General features: G+C 43.4%; 1 protein-coding gene across 1 annotated transcript in view; it reads left to right on the forward strand.

Moving 5' to 3' along the window:
* STKLD1 (serine/threonine kinase like domain containing 1) overlaps positions 1–21,518 on the forward strand; it is a 44,133-nt gene that overhangs the window by 18,320 nt on the left and 4,295 nt on the right. The window contains exons 13-15 of the mRNA XM_064290863.1: positions 17,771–17,854; positions 20,035–20,151; positions 21,341–21,481. Of these exons, the coding sequence (XP_064146933.1) occupies positions 17,771–17,854; positions 20,035–20,151; positions 21,341–21,481 (342 nt within the window). The remainder of the gene's footprint in view (positions 1–17,770; positions 17,855–20,034; positions 20,152–21,340; positions 21,482–21,518) is intronic.

Raw genomic sequence — 21,518 nt, forward strand, 5'->3', positions numbered from 1 at the left:
TACCTCAATATAAAGAAAACAAAAATCCTCACAACTGGACCAATAAGCAACATCATGATAAATGGAGAAAATATTGAAGTCATCGAGGATTTAATTTTACTCGGATCCACAATCAACACCCACGGAAGCAGCAGTCAAGAAATCAATGTACTGCATTGGGCAAATTTGCTGCAAAAGCCTCTTTAAAGTGTTAAAAAGTCACTTTGAGGACTAAGGTGTGCCTAATCCAAGCCATGGTATTTTCAGTGACCTCATAGGCATGTGAAAGCTGAACAATGAATAAGGAAGACTGAGGAGAATCGATGCCTTTGTTGGCAAAGAATATTGAATATACTATGGACTGCCAGAAGAACAAACAGATCTGTTTTAGAAGGAGTATGGCCAGAATGATCCTAGGAAGCAAGGATAGTAAGACTTTGCCTCACGTACTTTGGCCATGTTATCAAGAGGGACCAATCCCTGGAGAAGGACATCACGCTTGGTAAGGTAGAGGGTCAGCAAAAGAGAAGAAGACCCTCAATGAGATGGAGCCACACAGTGGCTGCAATAATGGGCTCAAGCATAGCAATGATTGTGAGGATGGCACAGGACTAGGCAGTGTTTTGTTCTTTTGTATATAGGGTTGCTATGAATCGAAACTGACTCAATGGCATCTAACAACAACATTCTACTGGACGATCTGAGTAGTGACCCCACCCTCTGGGCCCCAGCAGGCCCTGTTCTTTTGCCCCTTGGGCATGGCAGCCTCACTCCCTCAGCTTTGGATAGTAGCCCCATCCTCTGGGCACACCTGAAGGGCAGTCTCACACTCCAGAACCAAGTTGGTGAAGATCTGACCCTTTAAAACCTGGGAGGCTGTGGCTCCACCCTTTGAAGCCTAGGAGGTTGTGGCTCCACTCTTTGAACCTGAGTCAGCCTTGCTTCCCATGTTCCTTGAACAGTTCTGCTAATCTCCAAACTTCTCCAGGGATGGTCCTTTTCTTTTCTTGGAGGACAACAGATGTGGCTCCTTTGGCTTGTTTCTTGCCTATAGAATTCCAAAAGCCAAACAACTTTCTTTCCTTTTATCCTCTATCTGTTCTCTTCAGTCTAAGCTGATGGATTTTCTGCTGTGGTAGTTGGTTAGATCCACCAGTCACAGGCTTAATCTCTTTAACAAAAGATTGAGTAAACATATCCTTGGTGAAAATTCTAGAACACGTGCCCTGAGTTTGTTCAACAGAATTTTCCAAATCTTTAAGTTTTGTTTTCATTTTGCATAGTTCATTTTTAAATTCATCTCTTTCCTCTCACATTTTACTGTAAGAGGCAAAGAGAAACTACACGGCCTCTTTAAGATCTTACTTTGAAATCTCATCAGCCATATATCCAAGTTCATCACTTTTAAGCTCTGCCTTTCACCAAACATTTGAACAGAATTCAGACAAGTTCTTTGCCACTGCGTAAAAAGCATCATCCTTCCTCCACTGTCCAATGACATGTTCATCATTTTCTCTTCAAGCCTCTTCAGAAGCACATTTCATGTCCACACGTCCAGCAATAGTCTGCTGACGGCACAGCGTGCGTCCTCTAAGACAACAGAGACTTTCCCTATAGCTCTCCTTCCTTCCTTCCGAGCCCTCGCCAGAACTGCCTTTGATGTCCATGATTCTACCAACAGTCTCTTCAAGGGAATCTAGGTTTTACATATATATATATATATATATATATATGTATGTAAAGAATCCAAAGCCATTGCCATCAGGTCAATTCCGATTCATACTATTAGTTACCGTAAAACTCTTCCAGCCTCCACCCGTGACCCAATTCCAAAACCACTTCCACATTTTAGGTATTTGTTAGAGTAGCACCGCACTCTCCAGTATCAAATTCTTAGTTATCTAGTATTGTTATAACAGAAATACCACAAGTAGGTGGTGGTGCACAGTGAAGCTCTCAGACTCTGCTAAAGTAAAACAAGAAGATTTATTGAAAGCATGAGAAACATCCAAATGGGGAGATGTTAGTCCACACAGAGTGAAGACCGATGAATCCAAGGGGCAGCTGCTTTGCAGGGAGAGTTATAAGGTAGAATCAGGAACCTCCTAGCAAGACTCTGGACTTTCCTGGACTTGCCTGGGCTTGCCCAGGCTTCCCCTGGCTTGCCTAGATGCAACCACATTGTTGGTTCCACCCAGCCAGAGGCCCAAGTCATATGCATATGAATGGGAAGAAGTCAAAGTTACATCCTCAGGAATGCAGAATCAGGAGCTTATAACAAATGGAGTCAGGTCTGCTCCTAGACCAGCCACCCTAAATATGCCAGGCACCTCTATTTTGAAGCTCTTATTCATTCCCACTTTTTGATCAAGAATTTCTGAGAAAGTCTTTGATCACGTTATCAACTACCATTTTTGGGGAGAGTGTTTTCTTCTGCATGGACTTGGATTTATATTTCCCAGTAGGACAGCATTTTTAGAATATGTTTGAAGAAAGAAAACTTTATTTTGTTGCTTGCTTTCAGAGATTGTTATAGATGGCTGCTTCTTATAATAAGCCTTTAAGACCCCAAACACTGTTTATAAATAGCCGGGCACCGTCCAAAATCTTCACCATCCCATAGCTGGAGCCTCTACTTTTGCAGTGTTAATCTTGGAATGACATATAGAGTGAGCTGCATTAAGGAATAACTTGGCTTTAAAATGGCTGGTTTAAGGAGTGAGATCAAGTCCATCTGAAATATGAGTACGTGATTCTCTTTATAGGTATTAAATTGGTGTTCTGAGTAATCAGACAACATTTGATTAGTAGACCAGTAGATAATACGGATTCAGTCCATGATCCAGCACCTTAAGATAACCAGCTAAAGATGTCAAGGACAGGTAAATCAGACATAGGGAGTACATGAAGCCAGGTTGCCTTTTGGCATACCCGCTCAAGGTCTTAAAGCAGGAAATGACACTGTAGGTAACCGGAGGAGCAGAAGAGTAGCAACAAAGAAAGAGATAAGGGCTAGGGCATCAGCAAGTGTTTATAACACAGGCCAATAATAACTCTGGTAAAATAATGGGGTGAATAGCAAAATAAAGGTTAAACAGACAATAAGTATTTCTCTTACTAGCATGAAAAAGAATAGTATGAGAACAAGGAATAATACTAACGGTGTATATAATATAGCAGCTAGCAGAAGGATAGCAATGTATATAAAAACAGAGAGCAAACACATCAGTAATCTGTATGGAAAATTCTTACCAGTCAATAAACCCAAGTTCCCAACATAAAGCAGCCTCAAAAGCAATAAGGATTTAAAGTCCATCGAGCTCAGGGGCTTGTAGTCTACAGAAAGAGTGAGAGGTCTTACTCTGCAACCTTGGGCGCATCTGCTTCTGCCCACTAGGGCGTTTCAGCTTCAATTTTAGGCTTCCAGATGATTGGCAAGTCCAGATGAGCGCTTTAGTTCTTTTAAGTTGTGACAAACATATCTAAGGTTTAACACCTTCCACAGTTTGGCTGCATACAGATGGGTGACGAGGGCAAGGTTCAGTCTATTCCAGTGGGATTCTAATGAGCCCTTTAACTGATGTCCCCTCCAATATACATTACTTTTGGGGTGAAATCAGGCAGGCCTGGAGAGTCTAGTTTCCATTTATCAAAGGTGCCTCTCACCTGTGAAAAATATTCTTTAGAATATTGGATTAAGGATTAACAGTACTTACTGTTTGACATTTTTGCAATGCCATCTAAAGTCCAGGCAGCTTAAGGCATGAGACCTCCTGGATGACCAAAAGCAGAAGAAAAACACTCAGTTAAGAGTTGCAAAAGATACATGATTAGCAAGACAATACAGGATGGACCCTGCCTGTTGGAGGTCTTTGGTCCATCTATTTAAAACATACTGAGTGTTCTTCCTGAGGGCAAGTTGCCCCTCCCTAGTTTACTCACCAACAGCCATGACAGAAGTAGAGTCTAAGACAAAATGGAGTTTGACCTTGTGTTAGCCATTTTAGTTAGGCCAAGGGCCTCAGTTTTAGGGTGCCCTCACACATTCCTTTCTTCTGATCATGAATTTTCATACAAATTCTTTGATCCATATTTTAAGTGTGTCTTTTTCCACTCAGATACCCTGCTTCTGTGATTTTAAATTAGGGTGAGTACAGAGAAAGGCCACATTAGAGGAATTACTTGGTTTCCCAAAAAGCTGACTCAAGGTGTGAAGTTGATCTCTGAGAACCTGGTTTCTTCAAGTACATAATTTTCTGCATAGAAGGGATGGGGTGGGGTGAGGGTGATGAAAATTTGATTACAAATGTTGTTGTTGTTGTTAAGTGTTGTCGAGTTGGTTCTGACTCATAGAGACCCTATGCACAACAGAACGAAACACTGCCCTGTCCTGAGCCATCCTTACAATCGTTCTTATGCTTGAGCTCATTGTTGCAGCCACTGTGTCAGTCCACCTTGTTGAGGGTCTTCCTCTTTTCCACTGACTCTGTACTTTGCCAAGCATGATGTCCTTCTCCAGGGACTGATCCCTCCTGACAACACGTCCAAAGTATGTAAGATGCAGTCTTGCCATCCTTGCTTCTAAGGAGCATCCTGATTGTACTTTTTCCAAGACAGATCTGTTCATTCTTTTGGCAGTCCATGGTATATTCAATGTTCTTTGCCAACATCATAGTTCAAAGTCGTCAGTTCTTCTTCGGCCTTCTTTATTCATTGTCCATCTTTCACATGCATACGATGCTATTGAAAATACCATGGCTTGGGTCAGGCACACCTTAGTCTTCAAGGTGACATCTTTGCTCTTCAACACTTTAAAGAGGCCCTTTGCAGCACATTTACCCAATGCAATGCGTGTATTGATTTCTTGACTGCTGCTTCCATGGCTGTTGATTGTGGATCCAAGTAAAATGAAATCCTTGACAATGTCAATCTTTTCCCCGTTTATCATGATGTTGCTTATTGGTCCATTTGTGAGGATTTTTTTTTTTTTTTATGTTGAGGTGCAATCCATACTGAAGGCTGTGGTCTTTGATCTTCATTAGTAAGTACTTCAAGTCCTCTTTACTTTCAGCAAACAAGGTTGTGTCATCTGCATAATGCAGGTTGTTAATGAGTCTTCCTCCAATCCTGATGCGCCGTTCTCCTTCGTATAGTCCAGCTTCTCGGATTATTTGCTCAGCATACAGGTTGAATAGGTATGGTGAAAGGATACAACCCTGACTCACAGCTTTCCTGACTTTAAACCAATCAGTATCCCCTTGTTCTATCCGAACAACTGCCTCTTGATCTAAGTAAAGGTTCCTCATGAGCACAATTAAGCATTCTGGAATTCCCATTCTTTGCAATGTTATCCATAATTTGTTATGATCCACACAGTCGAATGCCTTGGCATAGTCAAAAAATTAAACATCCTTCTGGTATTCTCTGCTTTTGGCCAGGACCCATCTGACATCAGCAATGATATCCCTGGTTCCATGTCCTCTTCTGAAACCAGCCTGAATTTCTGGCAGTTCCCTGTCAATATACTGCTGCAGCCATTTTTGAATGATCTTCAGCAAAATTTTGCTTACGTGTGATATTAATGATATTGTTCTATAATTTCCACATTTGGTTGAATCACCTTTCTTGGGAATAGGCATAAATATGGATCTCTTCCAGTCAGTTGGCCGGGAAGCTGTCTTCCATATTTCTTGGCATAGACGAGTGAGCACCTCCAGTGCTGCATCTGTTTTGTTGAAACATCTCAATTGATAATTCCATCAATTCCTGGAGCCTTGTTTTTCACCAGTGCCTTCAAAGCAGCTTGGACTTCCTCCTTCAGTACCATCAGTTCCTGATCATATGCCACCTCTTGAAATGGTTGAACATCGACTAATCCTTTTTGGTATAATGACTCTATGTATTCTTTCCATCTTCTTTTGATGCCTCCTGTGTCGTTTAATATTTTCCCCGTAGAATCCTTCACTATTGCAACTTGAGGCTTGAATTTTTTCTTCAAGTCTTTCAGCTTGAGAAACGCCGAGTGTGTTCTTCCCTTTTGGTTTTCCATCTCCAGCTCTTTGCGCATGTCATTATAATACTTACTTTGTCTTCTCGAGCTGCCTTTTGAAATCTTCTGTTCAGTTCATTTACTTCATCAATTCTTCCTTTTGCTTTAGCTGCTCGACACTCACTCAAGAGCAAGTTTCAAAGTCTCTGACATCCATCTTGGTCTTTTCTTTCTTACCTGTCTTTTCAATGACCTCTTGCTTTCTTCATGTATGATGTCCTTGATGTCATTCCACAACTCACCTGGTCTTTGGTCACTAGTGTTCAATGTGTCAAATCTGTTCTTCAGATGGTCTCTAAATTCAGGTGGGATGTACTTAAGGTCATATTTTGGCTCTCATAGACTTGCTCTGATTTTCTTCAGTTTACAAACATTAGAGAGGCATTTTATACATTGTCTTAAGATCAATTAAAATAATTACTGATTTACCCTAAACATAGCTCCCAGTCTGATCTTTGGAGTCTGTTTCCTGAAACAGACTGAATTCTTTAAAAAAGCACAACATCCAGAGCAAATGGTCTTACTGTTTTATCTGGACAATTGTTTGACTCAAAAGTGGCATTTAGGCACCAGATTTTCAAAGATTCAAGGTTCAGAAGGACACCTAAGAGCAATGGTCTGTGTGGGTTACCCCAATTTCCATGAAAACCAGAAACATGGACAGCAAACTAGGAGGTAGAACAAAAATATTAACAACAACATTAGGCCAATTGTTTGAAATAACCCATGAAATCATGAACCTAAGTTCTTTGTTTCAAGGAACATAGTCCCATGAGATGTTTGTTTATACATAACTAGCATCAGTCATGGCTTTTTATGTGCCTTAGCAGCAAAGACATTCTGCAAAACTTCAGGTGGTGTAGTAATATAAACACAGCAACATTCGTCTCTTAAGGCACAAAACTGTTCCTCAGGAGACTGAGCAGGAAACCTGAATGCCATTCTATTTTGTAAAATCATAGCTCGAACTTCAGACACTTCTCTAGTTATGGTCTTTATGACTTTGCTAAATTTACCAATCCAAAAAAAAAAAAAAACCCACTGCCATCGAGTTGATTCCGACTCATAGCGACCCTATAGGACAGAGTAGAACAGCCCCATAAAATTTCCAAGGAGTGTCTGCTGGATTTGAACTGCCGACCTCGTGGTTAGCAGCTGTAGCACTTAACCACTAAACCACCAGGGTTTCCACGTTTACCACTAGGAACTTCTAATTCGAGTGTTATAATATCAACTCTTTCATTAGATAATTTAGGAGAAAGGAGGAAAATGTTTTCTTATATCCCAAAGGTAGGACCTTAAAACATCAGCAATATTCCCACACAAAATCCATAGTAATCCTGTAGTCCATTCAGTCCTATGTAGTTAATTTCTGTTCCTTGTGATTCTGGATCAGCCACAGTCTGTGAACCTAACAGCTTCTATGTAAGAGTTCTGGATATCTTGATTCAGTCTAGTGGTATCCACATTCAAAATATCACAGTCATTTTCACAAGTCCGGTGTAGTCCATCTTTTTTGTTGAGATATTTTGGTCGAATGTTTTCAGCAAATCAGCAATATTAGAACTTATCTGCAGATGACAAAATCTAATATGGCTGTGATTAATTTATAAAGTAATACTCTTAAAAGTAAAAGACCTGATAGAAATTAATCACAAAAGTAATGAAAAGCCAAATAAAGTCAGTTAAAAAAAAAACTTTAGACAAAAATATCTATAAATATAATGATTAACCTTATTTTCAAAGAGCTTCAGATACAATAGATAATAATCTTGAGACATAATGTCAGATACTCAGGATATACCAATAATATACCAAGATTCTCAAGTCTCTAAATATCTGAATAGTAAAAAAAACTCCCTGGGTAAGTGATGTGAACTCTCCAGTTAAAACATTGGCTTTGATGATGTTAGATTGAAAGGAAGCAAAGTTCTGACCAAGTTGGCAATTAAAAAATAATAAAGTTATGACATAATATTATGCATTTGTTGTAAAATATTAGGCAAAAACATAAGAGAAAACACTAGCATATAAATTTTAACTCCAAGAAAAGCAGATCTTTCTCTTGATTTTGACATCATAGTGCATGTAATTTATAACATGTTAAATAAACCTTTAGCACTTTTCTTTTATAAAGTGCAACTTTTTTTGCGTGTGGCTTTCTATGGAAAGTTGTCAGGAGTTTATTATAGTTTATTATAGGAAACAATACTTGAAGATCTTAAAGGTAAAAGCTTTATTTCAAAGCCATGTGGCCTGATTTTTGATCCAGGAATTTATTCTAATGAGATATTGAAGCCTTGCCTTTGAGGCAGATTGCACAAAGAATATGTTAACCCTTCAACCCAGTAATCAAAGAGAAGTTTGTTATTTTAACAGTGAGAAGTCTAATTTTTGTTTTATCTGTTATTTAACATTAAAGCTCCTAAAAATCTCATAAATTAACCTATTAAATTTTAGCCAAAAAGATAAAATTTTGACCATATCAAATTCCTTTTTAATAAATCTTTTTAGTATTGTTTTTGTTGCATATTTCTTCTAGCATGGCCCTTTAAATGGAAAAAATGAGCACACTCATTAGTGGACCCGAATGTATATCTGTATCCTTTCTCTGTGGCAAATAAAGCAAAAGTACAAGTTACGATGAATATTTATTAATTCAGTTTAATATCCTGTAATATCCTGTATACCATAAAATATAATCAGTGTTGGAATAAAATTTGTTTTCGTTTAAACTTCTACCATTTTCTGTATTTTCCCAAATCCAACTTTAGCTCTTTAAGTTTTTAGCAACTTCTTAGACAATCACAACGTCTCTGTTCAGCCTGACCAATTCATCAATATGGATATAACCTTACATCTCTGGTTAGAGATGGAAAGAAACATTTCCCCAGGCTATTTAGGTGTGTCTCATTGTGATTGCTCTCTGTTGACTTTTTAGAGTTCCCCGGTAACAGAACTTGTTCACAGTTCTTTTGGAGCCCTGGTGGCTCAGTCGTTAAGAGCTTGTCTAAAAACCAAAAGGTTGGCAGTTCAAATCCACCAGAAGCTCCTTGGAAACCATATGGGGCAGTTCTACTCTGTTGCATAAGGTTCTACTCTGTTGCATAAGGTCACTATGAGTTGGAGTTGACTAGACAGCAAGGGGTACAGTTCTTTTATGATGGGTATCCATCTAATTTCTGATAACTACAGTAAGACATCATTTTCTTTTGTCTTAAAAAGGTCCTTATCTAGTTGGGAGGGGTCCCTCAAAAGCTTTCCTGAAGCCACGTGGCCTCAGAGGCTGGGGTCAGGGGAGGCCTGATTCTGCTCCAACCTCCCTCTCTTTTGACTCATGGTAGAGATAAGATTGGGTCATTCCAGTTCATTTGTATATGTTAAAGTTGACCTAGGCATTTTGAAAAAATTTAAGGCTTGAGTTGCAATGTTGAAGGATTCTATGGGGAAAATATTAAATGACACAGGAAGCATCAGAAGAAGGTAGAAGGAATACACAGAGTCACTGCATGAAAAAGAATTTGTTGGCTTTCAACCATTTCAGGAGGTAGCATATGATCAAGAACCGATGATACTGAAGGAAGAAGCCCAAGCTACACCGAAGGCATTGGAGAAAAACAAGGTTCTGGAAATTGATGGAATACTAACTGAGATGTTTCAGCAAATGGATGCAGCCCTGGAAGCGCGCAGTTGTCTATGCCACGAAATTTGGAAGACAGTTACCTGTCGAACTGACTGGAAAAGAGATCCATATTTGTACGCACTCCAAAGAAAGGAGATCCAACAGAATGCAGAAATTATCAAACAATGTCATTAATATCACACACAAGTAAAACTTTGCTGAAGATCATTTAAAAGTGGTTACAGCAGAATATTGACAGGAAACTGCCAAAAATGCAAGCCAAATTCAGAAGAGGATGTGGAATGAGGGGTATTATTGCTGATGTCGAATGGATCATGGGTGAAAGCAGAGAATACCAGAAAGATGTTTACATGTGTTTATTGACTATGCAAAGGCATTCGATGGTGTGGATTATAACAAATTGTGGATAACATTGCGAAGAATGGGAATTCCAGAACATTTAATTTTGCTTATGAGGAACCTGTACTTAGACCAAGAGACAGTCATTCTAACAGAGTAAGGGGATACTGCATGGTTTAAATTCATGAGAGGTGTGCGTCAGGGTTGTACCCTTTCACCATACTTATTCAAACTGTATGCTGAGCAGGTAATCCGAGAAGATGGATTATATGTAGAAGGATGCTGCATCAGGACTGGAGGAAGACCGACAATCTGCGATACTAAGTTGACACAACCTTGCTTGCTAAAAGTGAAGAGAACTTGAAGCACTTACTGATGAAGATCAAAATACAGCCTTCAATATGGATTACTCCTCAACATAAAGAAAACACAGATCCTCACAACTGGATCAATAAGCAGCATCATGATAAATGGAGAAAAGATTGAAGTTGTCAAGAATTTGATTTTACTTGGATCCACAATCAACACTCATGGAAGCAACAGTCAAGAAATTCAAACGACATATTACGTTGGACAAGTCTGCTGCAAAAGATCTCTTTAAAGTGTTAGAAAGCAAAGATTTCACTTTAAGGACTGAAGTGCACCTGGCCCAAGCCATGGTGTTTTCAGTTGCCTCATATGCGTGTGAAAGCTGGACAGTGAATTAGGAAGACTGAAGAATTGATGCCTTTGAATTATGGTGTTTGTGAAGAATATTGAATATACCATGGACTGCTAAAAGAACGAACAAATCTGTCTTGAAGAAGTACAGCCAGAATGCTCCTTAGAAGCAAAGATGGCTAGACTTTGTTTCACGTATTTTGTCCATGTTATCAGGAGGGACCAGTCCCGGGAGGACATCATGCTTGGTAAAGCAGAGGGTCAGCAAAAGACTGGAAAGCCTCCGCAAGATGGATTGACACGGTAGCTGGAACAATGGGCTCAAATATAGCAATGATTGTGAGGATGGCATTGGACCAGGCATTGTTTTGTTCTGTTGTCCATAGAGTCGTTATGAGTCAGTATAGACTTGATGGCACCTAACAACAAGGCATTTTGAAAGGCAAAAGATAACTAATTTCTTTCCCTTTTATTATTCTTTTCATAAGCAGTTTTCCCTTCTTATCACAACCTTGGATCTACCCAGTAAATACCAAAGGTCTTTAACAATTTTGTAATTGAATCCATCAGTTCTTGGCTAGCCATTTTTTTCCCCCTCCAGGCTTGTTATATGCCTCACTTTTCCCATTTGGAACTGCTAGTTTTACTTTAAGACAAAATTACCCCTTTTCCTTAAATAAAACACATTACATAATATCTAGCTTAAGTTATTTAAAAAGATTTTGTTTTCAAGGTTGACATAAACATAAAAACCTTTGTCAGAACTAATTCATTTTCATTAATTCCTGGGAATATTAGGACTATTTTATTTATATAAGTTCCTATTTATCATTAAACCAATCAGAGTAAGTTCTTTGAATAAATATTATAATCTAATTTTAATAATACCATCCGGAGGTAGGAGATTATTACTTTTTCATAACCCTATCTTTTTCATGCTTTATAGGATCCTTTAGAAAAGAAATTTCTTAAGAATACTTTGTCCCTTTTTAAGGTCGTGTTATACCAATCAAAATAAACAACCTATTCTTTCAGTATATTTTTTAAATAGACCAATTTATACCAAAGTTTCTCCAAGTAGTTACTAAAAGTTCAAATCATAAGACGGATGCAAAAAGCAGTTTTTCTTGGAAGATCTAAAAATGGAGATCTTCATAAAAAATGGTAATTGCCAGTGATGGCCTCTAACCTGATACAATACAGAAACTCAGACACTACTCTTTAGACTAGAGGCAAACTCTCCGAATAAAATGAGACAGAAAACCACATAGCTGAAAGACCAGGATTATACAATACCATGTAACATAAACAAACCAGTTTTCTGAAAATGTATATGACAATTCTTTGGTAGTATAGACCCAATTCAACAGAAAAACAGGTACTAGGTATTCCCAGCAGCATCAGCAAAGGCTGCTCCCAGCAAATGCAGAGCAGAAGCTTAGTAAGGGGTAGTGATGTCTGGAGGGAGGTAGAGTAACAGCATCTGGGGCAGAGGAACTGAACAGGCATCATGGAGCGCTGATAAACCCTGTAGTGTTTGCCAATTTCCATGGTGTAAATGTGCTCCACCTGATAACATGTCCAAAGTCCTCCCCATCCTTGCTTCCAAGGAGCATTCTGGCTGTACTTCCAAGACAGATTTGTTCGTTCTTCTGGCAGTCCATCATATATTCAGTATTCTTTGCCAACACCATAATTCAAATGCATCAATTCTTCTTTGATCGTCCTTATTCATTGTCCAGCCTTTTCATTCATTAGGAGGGAGCAGTCCCTGGAGGGCATCATGCTTAGTAGAGGGTCAGTGAAAAAGAGGAAGACCTTCAACGAGATGGATTGACACGATGGCTGCAACAATGGGCTCAAACATAAAGATTGTGAGGATGGCACATGACCCGGCAGTATTTTGTTCTGTTGTGCATAGCATTGCCATGAGTCAGAACCTATTCAATGGCACCTAACAACAACAACAAATACGCCCACCGTGGCTGAGCACAATCCACCAAAGTGACATCACAGAACGAGTTGGGAAGAGATGAGTATGACTTAGAGGCCACTTGAGTATGTGAGGTCATTACCTCCTAGGATGGTGGAAGAAAGGCCTGGTGATGGGCTCTCGAGGTTTGGAGGGACAGTGCAGGCTCCTGACACAAAATAATCACCTAATTGTCCTGGCTAGAACCTTCAGTCCCCCACGTGTCTGTCAGATTGTTGTACTGTGGGGCCTTGTGTGTTGCTGTGATGCTGGAAGCTATGCCGCCAGTATTCAGATACCAGCAGGGTCACCCATGGAGGACAGGTTTCAGCTGAGCTTCCAGACTAAGACAGACTAGGAAGAAGGACCTGGCAGTCTACTTCTGAAAAGCATTAGCCAGTGAAAACCTTATGAACAGCAGCAGAACATTGTCTGATATAGTGCTGGAAGATGAGCCCCTCAGGTTGGACGGCACTCAGAAGATGACTGGGGAAGAGCTGCCTCCTCAAAGTAGAGTCGACCTTAATAACGTGGTTGGAGTAAAGCTTTCAGGACCTTCATTTGCTGATGTGGTACCGTTCAAAATGAGAAGAAGCAGCTGCAAACATCCTTTAATAATTGGAACCTGGAATGTACGAAGTATAAATCTAGGAAAATTGGAAATCATCAAAAATGAAATGGAACGCATAAACATCGATATCCTAGGCATTAGTTTAGTGAACTGAAATGGACTGGTATTGGCCATTTTGAATCTGACAATCATGTAGTCTACTATGCTGGGAATGACAACTTGAAGAGGAATGGTGTTGCATTCATTGTCAAAAAGAGCATTTCAAGATCTATCCTGAAGTACAACACTGTCAGTGATAGGATAATATCCATATGCCTACAAGGAAGACCAGTTAATATGACTGTTATTCAAATTTACGCACCAAACACTAGGGCCAAAGATGAAGAAATAGAAGATTTTTATCAGCTCCTGCAGTCTGCAATTGATCGAACTTGCAATCAAGATGCATTGATAATCACTGGTGATTAGAAGGCAAAAGTTGGAAACAAAGAAGAAGGATCAGTAGTTGGAAAATACGGCCTTGGTGATAGAAACAATGCCAGAGATCGAATGATAGAATTTTGCAAGACCAACAACTTCTTCATCGCAAATACCTTCTTTCACCAACATAAACGGCGACTATACACAGGGACCTGGCCAGATGGAACACACAGAAATCAAACTGACTACATCTGTGGAGACAATGGAAAAGCTCAATATCATCAGTCAGAACAAGGCCAGGGGCCAACTGTGGAACAGACCATCAATTGCTCATATGTAAGTTCAAGCTGAAACTGAAGAAAATCAGAGGAAGTCCACGAGAGCCAAAATATGACCTCGAGCATATCCCACCTGAAGTTAGAGACCATCTGAAAAATAGATTTGATGCATTGAACGCTAGTGACCGAAGACTAGATGAGTTGTGGAATGACATCAAGGACATCATCCATGAAAAAAGTGAGAGGTCATTGAAAAGACAGGAAAGAAAGAAAAGACCAAGATGGATGTCAGAGGAGACTCTGAAACTTGCTCTTGAGCGTCAAGCAGCTAAAGCAAAAGAAGAATTGATGAAGTAAAATAACTGAACAGAAGATTTCAAAGGGAGGCTTGAGAAGACAAAGTATTATAATAACATGTGCAAAGAGCTGGAGACAAAAAACCAAAAGGGAAGAGGGACACGCTTGGTGTTTCCCAAGCTGAAAGAACTGAAGAAAGTATTCAAGGCTTGAATTGCAGTGGTGAAGGATTCTTTTCTTTAAAGTACTGAAAAGCAAAGGTGTCACCTTGAAGACTAAGGTACGCCTGACTCAAGCCATGGTATTTTCAACCACATCAAATGCATGTGAAAGCTGGACAGTGTATAAGGAAAACTGAAGAAGAATTGACGCCTTCAGGTTGTGGTGTTGGTGAAGGATATTGGATATACCATGGTCTGCTGAAAGAATGAACAAATCTGCCTTGGAAGAAGTACAGCCAGAATGCTCCTTAGAAGCAAGGATGGCGAGACTGCATCTTACATACTTTGAATATGTTGTCAGGAGGGATCAGTCCCTGGAGAAGGACATCATGCTTGGTAAAGTATAGGGTCAGCGGAATAGAGGAAGACCCTCAACGAGATGGATTGACACAGTGGCTGCAACAATGGGCTCAAGCATAACGATTGTTAAGAATGGGGCAGGACCGGGCAGTGTCTCGTTTTGTGGTACATAGGGTCGCTATGAGTCGGAACCGACTCAGCGGTACCTAACAACAACAATAACAGTTTGTTCTGTAAACCTCCATCTAAAGTACAATAATAATAAAAAGGTTTGCCCAAGCAGTCCATATAATTATCCTTTTCTTGATTACAGCCTTGGTCTTTGGCCCAATCTGTTTTATTAGGAAAAAAATTTGGAATACAGTCTGTCTTAGTCATCTAGTGCTGCTGTAACAGAAATACCACAAGTGGATGGCTTTAACAAAGAGAAGTTTATTCTCTCACAGTCCAGTAGGCTAGAAACCTGAATTCAGGGCATCACCTTCAGGGGAAAGCTTTCTCTCTCTGCTGGCTTTGGAGGAAGGTCCTTGCGATGCATCAGTCTTCCCTTGGCCTAGGAGCATCTCAGCGCAGGAACCTCAGGTCCGAAGGACGCACTCTGCTCCCGGCACTGCTTGGTGGTATGAGGTCCCCAACTCTCTGCTTGCTTCCCTTTCATTTAATCTCTTGTATGATAAAAGGTGGTGCAGGCCACACCCCAGGGAAGCTCTCTTCACATTGGATCAGGGATGTGACCTTAGTAAGGGTGTTACAGTCCCACCGTAATCCTCCTTAACATAAAATTCCAATCATAAAATGGAGGACAACGACACAATACTGGGGACCATGATCCAGCCAAATTGATACACACATTTTTGGGGGACATAATTCAATCTATGAGTAATTTAACAGTGGCTTTAGTTTGGTCTTATAATTCTATAGCAGGAACCTTGGGTTCTATAGTTAAAAGATCTTTCTGGATTTTTCTAATTGGCCTCCTCCATCCACCTTTGAGCTTCCCCTGGTACAGTGACATATTTATTAATGGATACAGATCTGATGGGCCACTTTCATAAGTTTCTATTCAAATCCTAAATTCCCGGGTATATTTTGGGGAATATTCATGAGGATCAGGAAAGTCCTTCACAATTGCGTGAAGTTCTGCTTTAGATCAAGGGGAAAAGGCAACCTGGGTAGGTTTATCTGGTTCTTCTGGATACCGTATCTTAAAAGGCATCTCAGGGACTATCACAGAAACCAGTTTCTCTAGTTTTTTGGTAGGTTCTGTAGGGTAGGAAGGGAGTTCAGAAAAGGTGAGGGCAAGAAGGAATGGGGGTGGGAGAAATAGGGGCAGGCCGCTGACATTGTATTTCTTTAATTTGGCTAGCCTGTTTGGAAGCTTCTAGGTACTAATTAAAACAGGCTTTTCATTGTACTTTTTTTATTTGGGAGCCTCTAGTTTACTGCACAGAAAAGTCAATTTACCTTGGTCAAATGAGCCCTTTAATGGCCATTGATTTCCTAAATCACCCTTAATAAGTTCATGCCAGCTATCAAGATACAAAAACTGAACCAGGCTATTTTCGGAGGTGGCATTCCCCCTCTTACCAAGTAACTTAGAGGTACACTTAAGCCTTATGTGTTCCTAGAACCAAAAGACCAAACCCGGTGCCGTCGAATTGATTCCGACTCATAGCGACCCTATAGGACGGAGTAGAACTGCCCCACAGTTTCCAAGGAGCACCTGGTGGATTTGAACTGCCAACCCTTTGGTTAGCAGCCATAGCACTTAACCACTGTGCCACCAGGGTTTCCTGTGTTCCTGGAGAAAACAAAAATTGAGTTCTAAAGTCTTACCAGGATTATCCACTAGGTGGCGGACTGAACTTGTCAAAATGTTCAGAACACGAACGGGACATTAAAGCCAAAAACAAAGCTGACAATAAAAATCCTGAAGAGCCATCTCTCCAGTGAAGTGGAAGCCCGAGATTCAGGAGGGCTTACCTCTGCCAACCTGAGATTTCGTGGTGACGAATCGAGGACGAGGCTTGAGCTGGCACCAAAGCTCCAGTTCTCGACAGTCTCGGGGTTCGCTGAAGATAGGGTGCCCTCGAAAGCCCGCCCGCTATGCCAAAATGTTGTAGAGTGAAACTCTCAGACTCTGCTAAAGTAAAACAGAGATTTATTGAAAGCATGTAAGAAACATTTGAATGGGGAGATGTTAGCCCACACAGAGTGAAGCCAATGGATCCAAGGGGTAGCGGCTTTGTGGGGACAGTTATAGGGTGGAATCAGTAATCTCCCAGTAGGATTCTGATCGGTTGGACTTTCCTGGGCTTGCCCAGGCTTCCCCTGGCTTGCCTAGATGTGGCCGTATTGTCTGTTGGTCCCACCCAGCTAGAGGCCCAAGTCCATATTGCGTATGAAAGGGAAGAAGGTCAAAGTTATATTCTCAGGAATGCAAAAGCACTGAGCTTGTAACAAAATGGAGTCCGGCTTGATCCTAGGCCAGGCACCCTAAATATGCCAGGCACCTCTGTTCTGAAGCTCTTATTCAGTGACTTTAGCAAACAAATTTATTTTCCCAGAGTTAGGAGGGTTTTTTTAGGAGGGTAGAAGTCTGAATTTAGGGTACCTGCTCCACGGGAAGGCTTTATTTGTCAGCTCTGGGGCAAGGTTCTTATTCCTTGGCTCTTTGGTGATCTTCATGTAGCACGGTGTATATCTTCTCCTATCTCTACTTGCTCCTCTCTTCCAGTCTGCTCTTTTTATATCTCAAAGGTGATTGGCTTGAAATACACACTGTACTCATAGGGCCTCGTTAATGTAACAAAGAAAACCCATTCCCAAATGGGATTATAACCACAGATATAGGGATTAGGATTTACAACACATCCTTTTGGGGAACACCATTCAATCTGTAACAGTATGATAAAGTACCCACAGCCTGACCAGGGGTTTGATGGGGGGATGTATGCCATGCATCCAGACCAGTGGTGGGTAGCTGTAGACGGTGCCGCAGGTGCCCCTGGCCCTTGGAAGACCCCCTATGTTTCCTGCAGAGGTCATGCAGAACTTCTCCAGCCGGCCCGAAGTCCAGCTCAAGGCCATCAAGAGGCTCCTGATAATGTCTGAGGATGAGCTAGGTAGAAACCACCATGCCCCTTCTCCACCTCCTCCCCCAGGCAGACCCTGTAGCCAGGCCTTTGGGGATGTCTCTTAGCTAGGGCTTTCATATGCCTCTGAGGCCTGCTTCCATTCCCATAAGACCCCATGTCTTCACGACCAGCTTGAAAGGTAGGCACCTGTAATTCTCCCTGTGCCACCTCCTGTACCCAGCAGAACAGGGTGGGACGTTGGGTGGTGGGTACCTGTTTCATTTCCAGGGGTCCCCCTTGACATGATTTTAATGGATGCGCCTATTCCACAATTTCCCTATGGATGGATAAACCAAAAACCAAACCCAGTGCCATCGAGTCGATTCCGACTCATAGCGACCCTGTAGGACAGAGTAAAACTGCCCCATAGAGTTTCCAGGGAGCGCCTGGCGGATTCAAACTGCCGACCCTTTGGTTAGCAGCCGTAGCACTTAACCACTACGCCACCAGGGTTTCCAGTGGATGGATAGTTGAGTTGTTTCTGATTTTCCACAATGACAAGCAACACTGTAATGATGAGCCTGGTGCACGTGTATTTGTGCACTTGTGAGAGTATTTCTGTGGGATAAGTTTCTAGATATTCGGGGGTGGGGTGACTACATTTTCAGAGATACTGCAGATTTCCCTCCATAGACACACCACATCACACATTGGCCAAGAGAGCATGTGAGCGCCTCTTTCCCCAACATACACCAAAATTATGTATTCATAAAATCTTTCCACTCAATCTCTCACCAGCCTGAGTATTGATTTACTCACTCAGCCACCCACCCACCCGTCCAACTTTCATTCATCCGTCCATCTGGCTGCCCACCTGTTCATCCACCTACCTGTACATCCAACCATCTATTCGTCCAATTATCCATCTATCTGTCTGTTCACCCACCCAACACTCACCTACCTGTCCATCTATTCACCAGTCCTTCCATCTATCCATTCAACCATCCATCCATCCACCGACCCATTCATCCACCTACCCATCCTCCCACTCACTCATCCATCTGTCCCTCCATCCAACTATCTCTCCATCCATATGTCTCTCCATCCAACTATGCATACATCCATCTGTCCCTCCATCTAACTATCCATTCATCCATCTGTCCTTCCACCCACCCACTATCCACCTACTTGTCCATCTATTCACCTGTGCATCTATCCATCCAACTATCCATCTATCCAATCACCCACCCACCTGCTCATCCACCTACCTGTTCATCTACTCACCTGTCCAGCCATCTCCAACCATCCATCCACCTGTCCATCTGTCCATCCATCGATTCATCTATCCATCCACCCATCCACGAGACATATACTGCTGTGGGCAGGGTCTCTCCCACTGGCTGGGGCATCAGTGATTACAAAGGCCCCACCCCAGCCCTCTCGTGGGACAGCAGGGTCCTCACCTGGGCCATTTGTCTTTCCCTCCCTCCTGCCTTCCTCTGGATCCCTTCTAGAGCCAAACTGGCCAGGATGGAGTCCATGGGAAGGGAGATGGAGCCTTCCTGGGAAAGCTGAGAGCTGAGGGAGGCGATTGGGGTCCTTTCCCACCCGTTCCAGAGCCAGGCCCGCTTCAGATGGCCTGGTGTGGGTTTGCTGGGGCTCAGCTTCTTAGGTCCAGTGCTTCTGACTCTCGTACTCACCACAGCCCTGTGACGCAGGTACCATCAACCCTACTCTGCAGATGAGGAAACTGAGGTTGGGGGAGGGGAGCAGCAATGGCACGGGGTAGAGCTGGGACTGGCCTGGGCTGCCTGCTCTCTGCTCTCATCTGCTGCTCCACACCCTGCTCAGTTCTCGGCACAGAGGACTGAGTGGAAGGAAGCCCAGGGTTTCACCATCAGGGTGGCTACAGCCGGGGCTGCACAGCCAGACAGACCTGGTTCACACTGCTGCTCAACAGCAGGTGCTCTCACCTCTGACCCTCAGTTTTTTCATCTGTACAATGGGCATACCATCAGGAGGGACCTACCTCGAGAATTGTGGGAGGCATCAAATAAGATGCCTGCAGTAGATGCTCACCAAGCACCCAATAAGCGCTTTTCTTGGCCCTTGCAATTGTCTATCAGGTCCTGTGCTTGACACCCTGTAGGTTCCCAGCAGCCTCTGGGCTCCACTGCCCACTCCTGTCCGTCCCCTGCCAAGTCTGGCCTGTGTTCCCTACCCACCAGGTCTGCCGTGGCCGATAGAGCTGGTGGAGCTGGTGATTGGGGTCCTGAAGCAGCACGACCGAGTCCTGGCCATGCAGCTGTGTGGCTGCTCCCTGCTGCTGCGTGTTCTTGGCCAAGGTGGGGATTGAGCGTCTTAAACTACTCACCCCCAGCCCTGACCCTGGGCCCGTGCCTGGCCCCGCCCATCCAACCCGTCTCAGGATGACGGAGACGGCATGGTGCAGACTGGCAGTGGGAGACCTGCTGCGCAGCCTAGGAAAGCACCCCGCCCTCCAGCCGGTGTCCCCCCTGAACCAAGGCGTTGGACACATGGGACTGTGGAGTCCTCTAGTGTCACCCTCATGGATGGGTGGCTAGGAGGAGGGGGGGACTGAGGGGGCAGGATGGTGGCCCACGGGGGCAGCCTTGAGCCTGCTGCCCTGGAAGAAGCAGGAACCAAGAGTTTAGAGCATCCAGTCTTTGGATTGTTAGAAAACGTCTCGCCGTCTTTGATGTAGAGCCAAAAGGACGTATCTACCTTTCTGATTTTAGCAGTTAAGCTTTAATTCCCAGGCACTGCATTAAGCTAACCAAACCAAACCCAGTGCCGTTGAGTGGATTCCAACTCATAGCGACCCTACAGGACAGACTAGAACTGCCCCATAGGGTTTCCAAGGAGCGCCTGGTGGATTCGAACTGCCAACCCTTTGGTTAGCAGCCGTAGCACTTAACCACTGCACCACCAGGGTTTCCGCATTAAGCTAAACGTGCTGAAATCTTGTGTTAGGGCCTGCTGCCTGTGCAGGCGGGACTCAGTCAGGCTGCCAGTATTGTTGGAGTCTGCTCTGTACCAGGTGCACGGAGGGTCAGGGTGGACCTCAGCTCCCTCCCCACCCAGTGGGCGCACAGCCTGCCCAGAGGGAGGTTGCCAAATGCATTCAGCCATGCTGGGGCCGACTGCGCTGCTTCCCCATGGCCGGCCGCACTGGGGCCGACCCTGCTTCCTTGTGGGCTGTGCTGGGGCCGACTGACCCCGACTCCCCATGCGCCATGCTGGGGCCGACCCTGCTTCCTTGTGGGCCGTGCCGGGGCCGACTGACCCCGACTCCCCATGCGCCATGCTGGGGCCGACCCTGCTTCCTTGTGGGCTGTGCCGGGGCCGACTGACCCCGACTCCCCATGCGCCATGCTGGGGCCGACCCTGCTTCCTTGTGGGCTGTGCCGGGGCCGACTGACCCCGACTCCCCATGCGCCATGCTGGGGCCGACCCTGCTTCCTTGTGGGCCGTGCCGGGGCTGACCAACCGCACGTCCCCATGGCCGTGCAGCGCTGGTGCAGGACGCAGAGGCTCGGGCGCCGTGCAGCAACGCCATGATCGCCAGCCTGCTGGGCATCATGCGGTGCCACCCTGACTCGGAGGAGCTCATCGTCATGGGCTACAGCCTGCTCACCATCATCTCGAGTCAGGGTGGGTTGCCACACACCGGACTGGCCCCGGGGGGATT

The sequence above is a fragment of the Loxodonta africana genome, chromosome 9 (genome assembly GCF_030014295.1).
Source record: "Loxodonta africana isolate mLoxAfr1 chromosome 9, mLoxAfr1.hap2, whole genome shotgun sequence".
In the NCBI taxonomy this organism is placed as follows: Eukaryota; Metazoa; Chordata; class Mammalia; order Proboscidea; family Elephantidae; genus Loxodonta; species Loxodonta africana.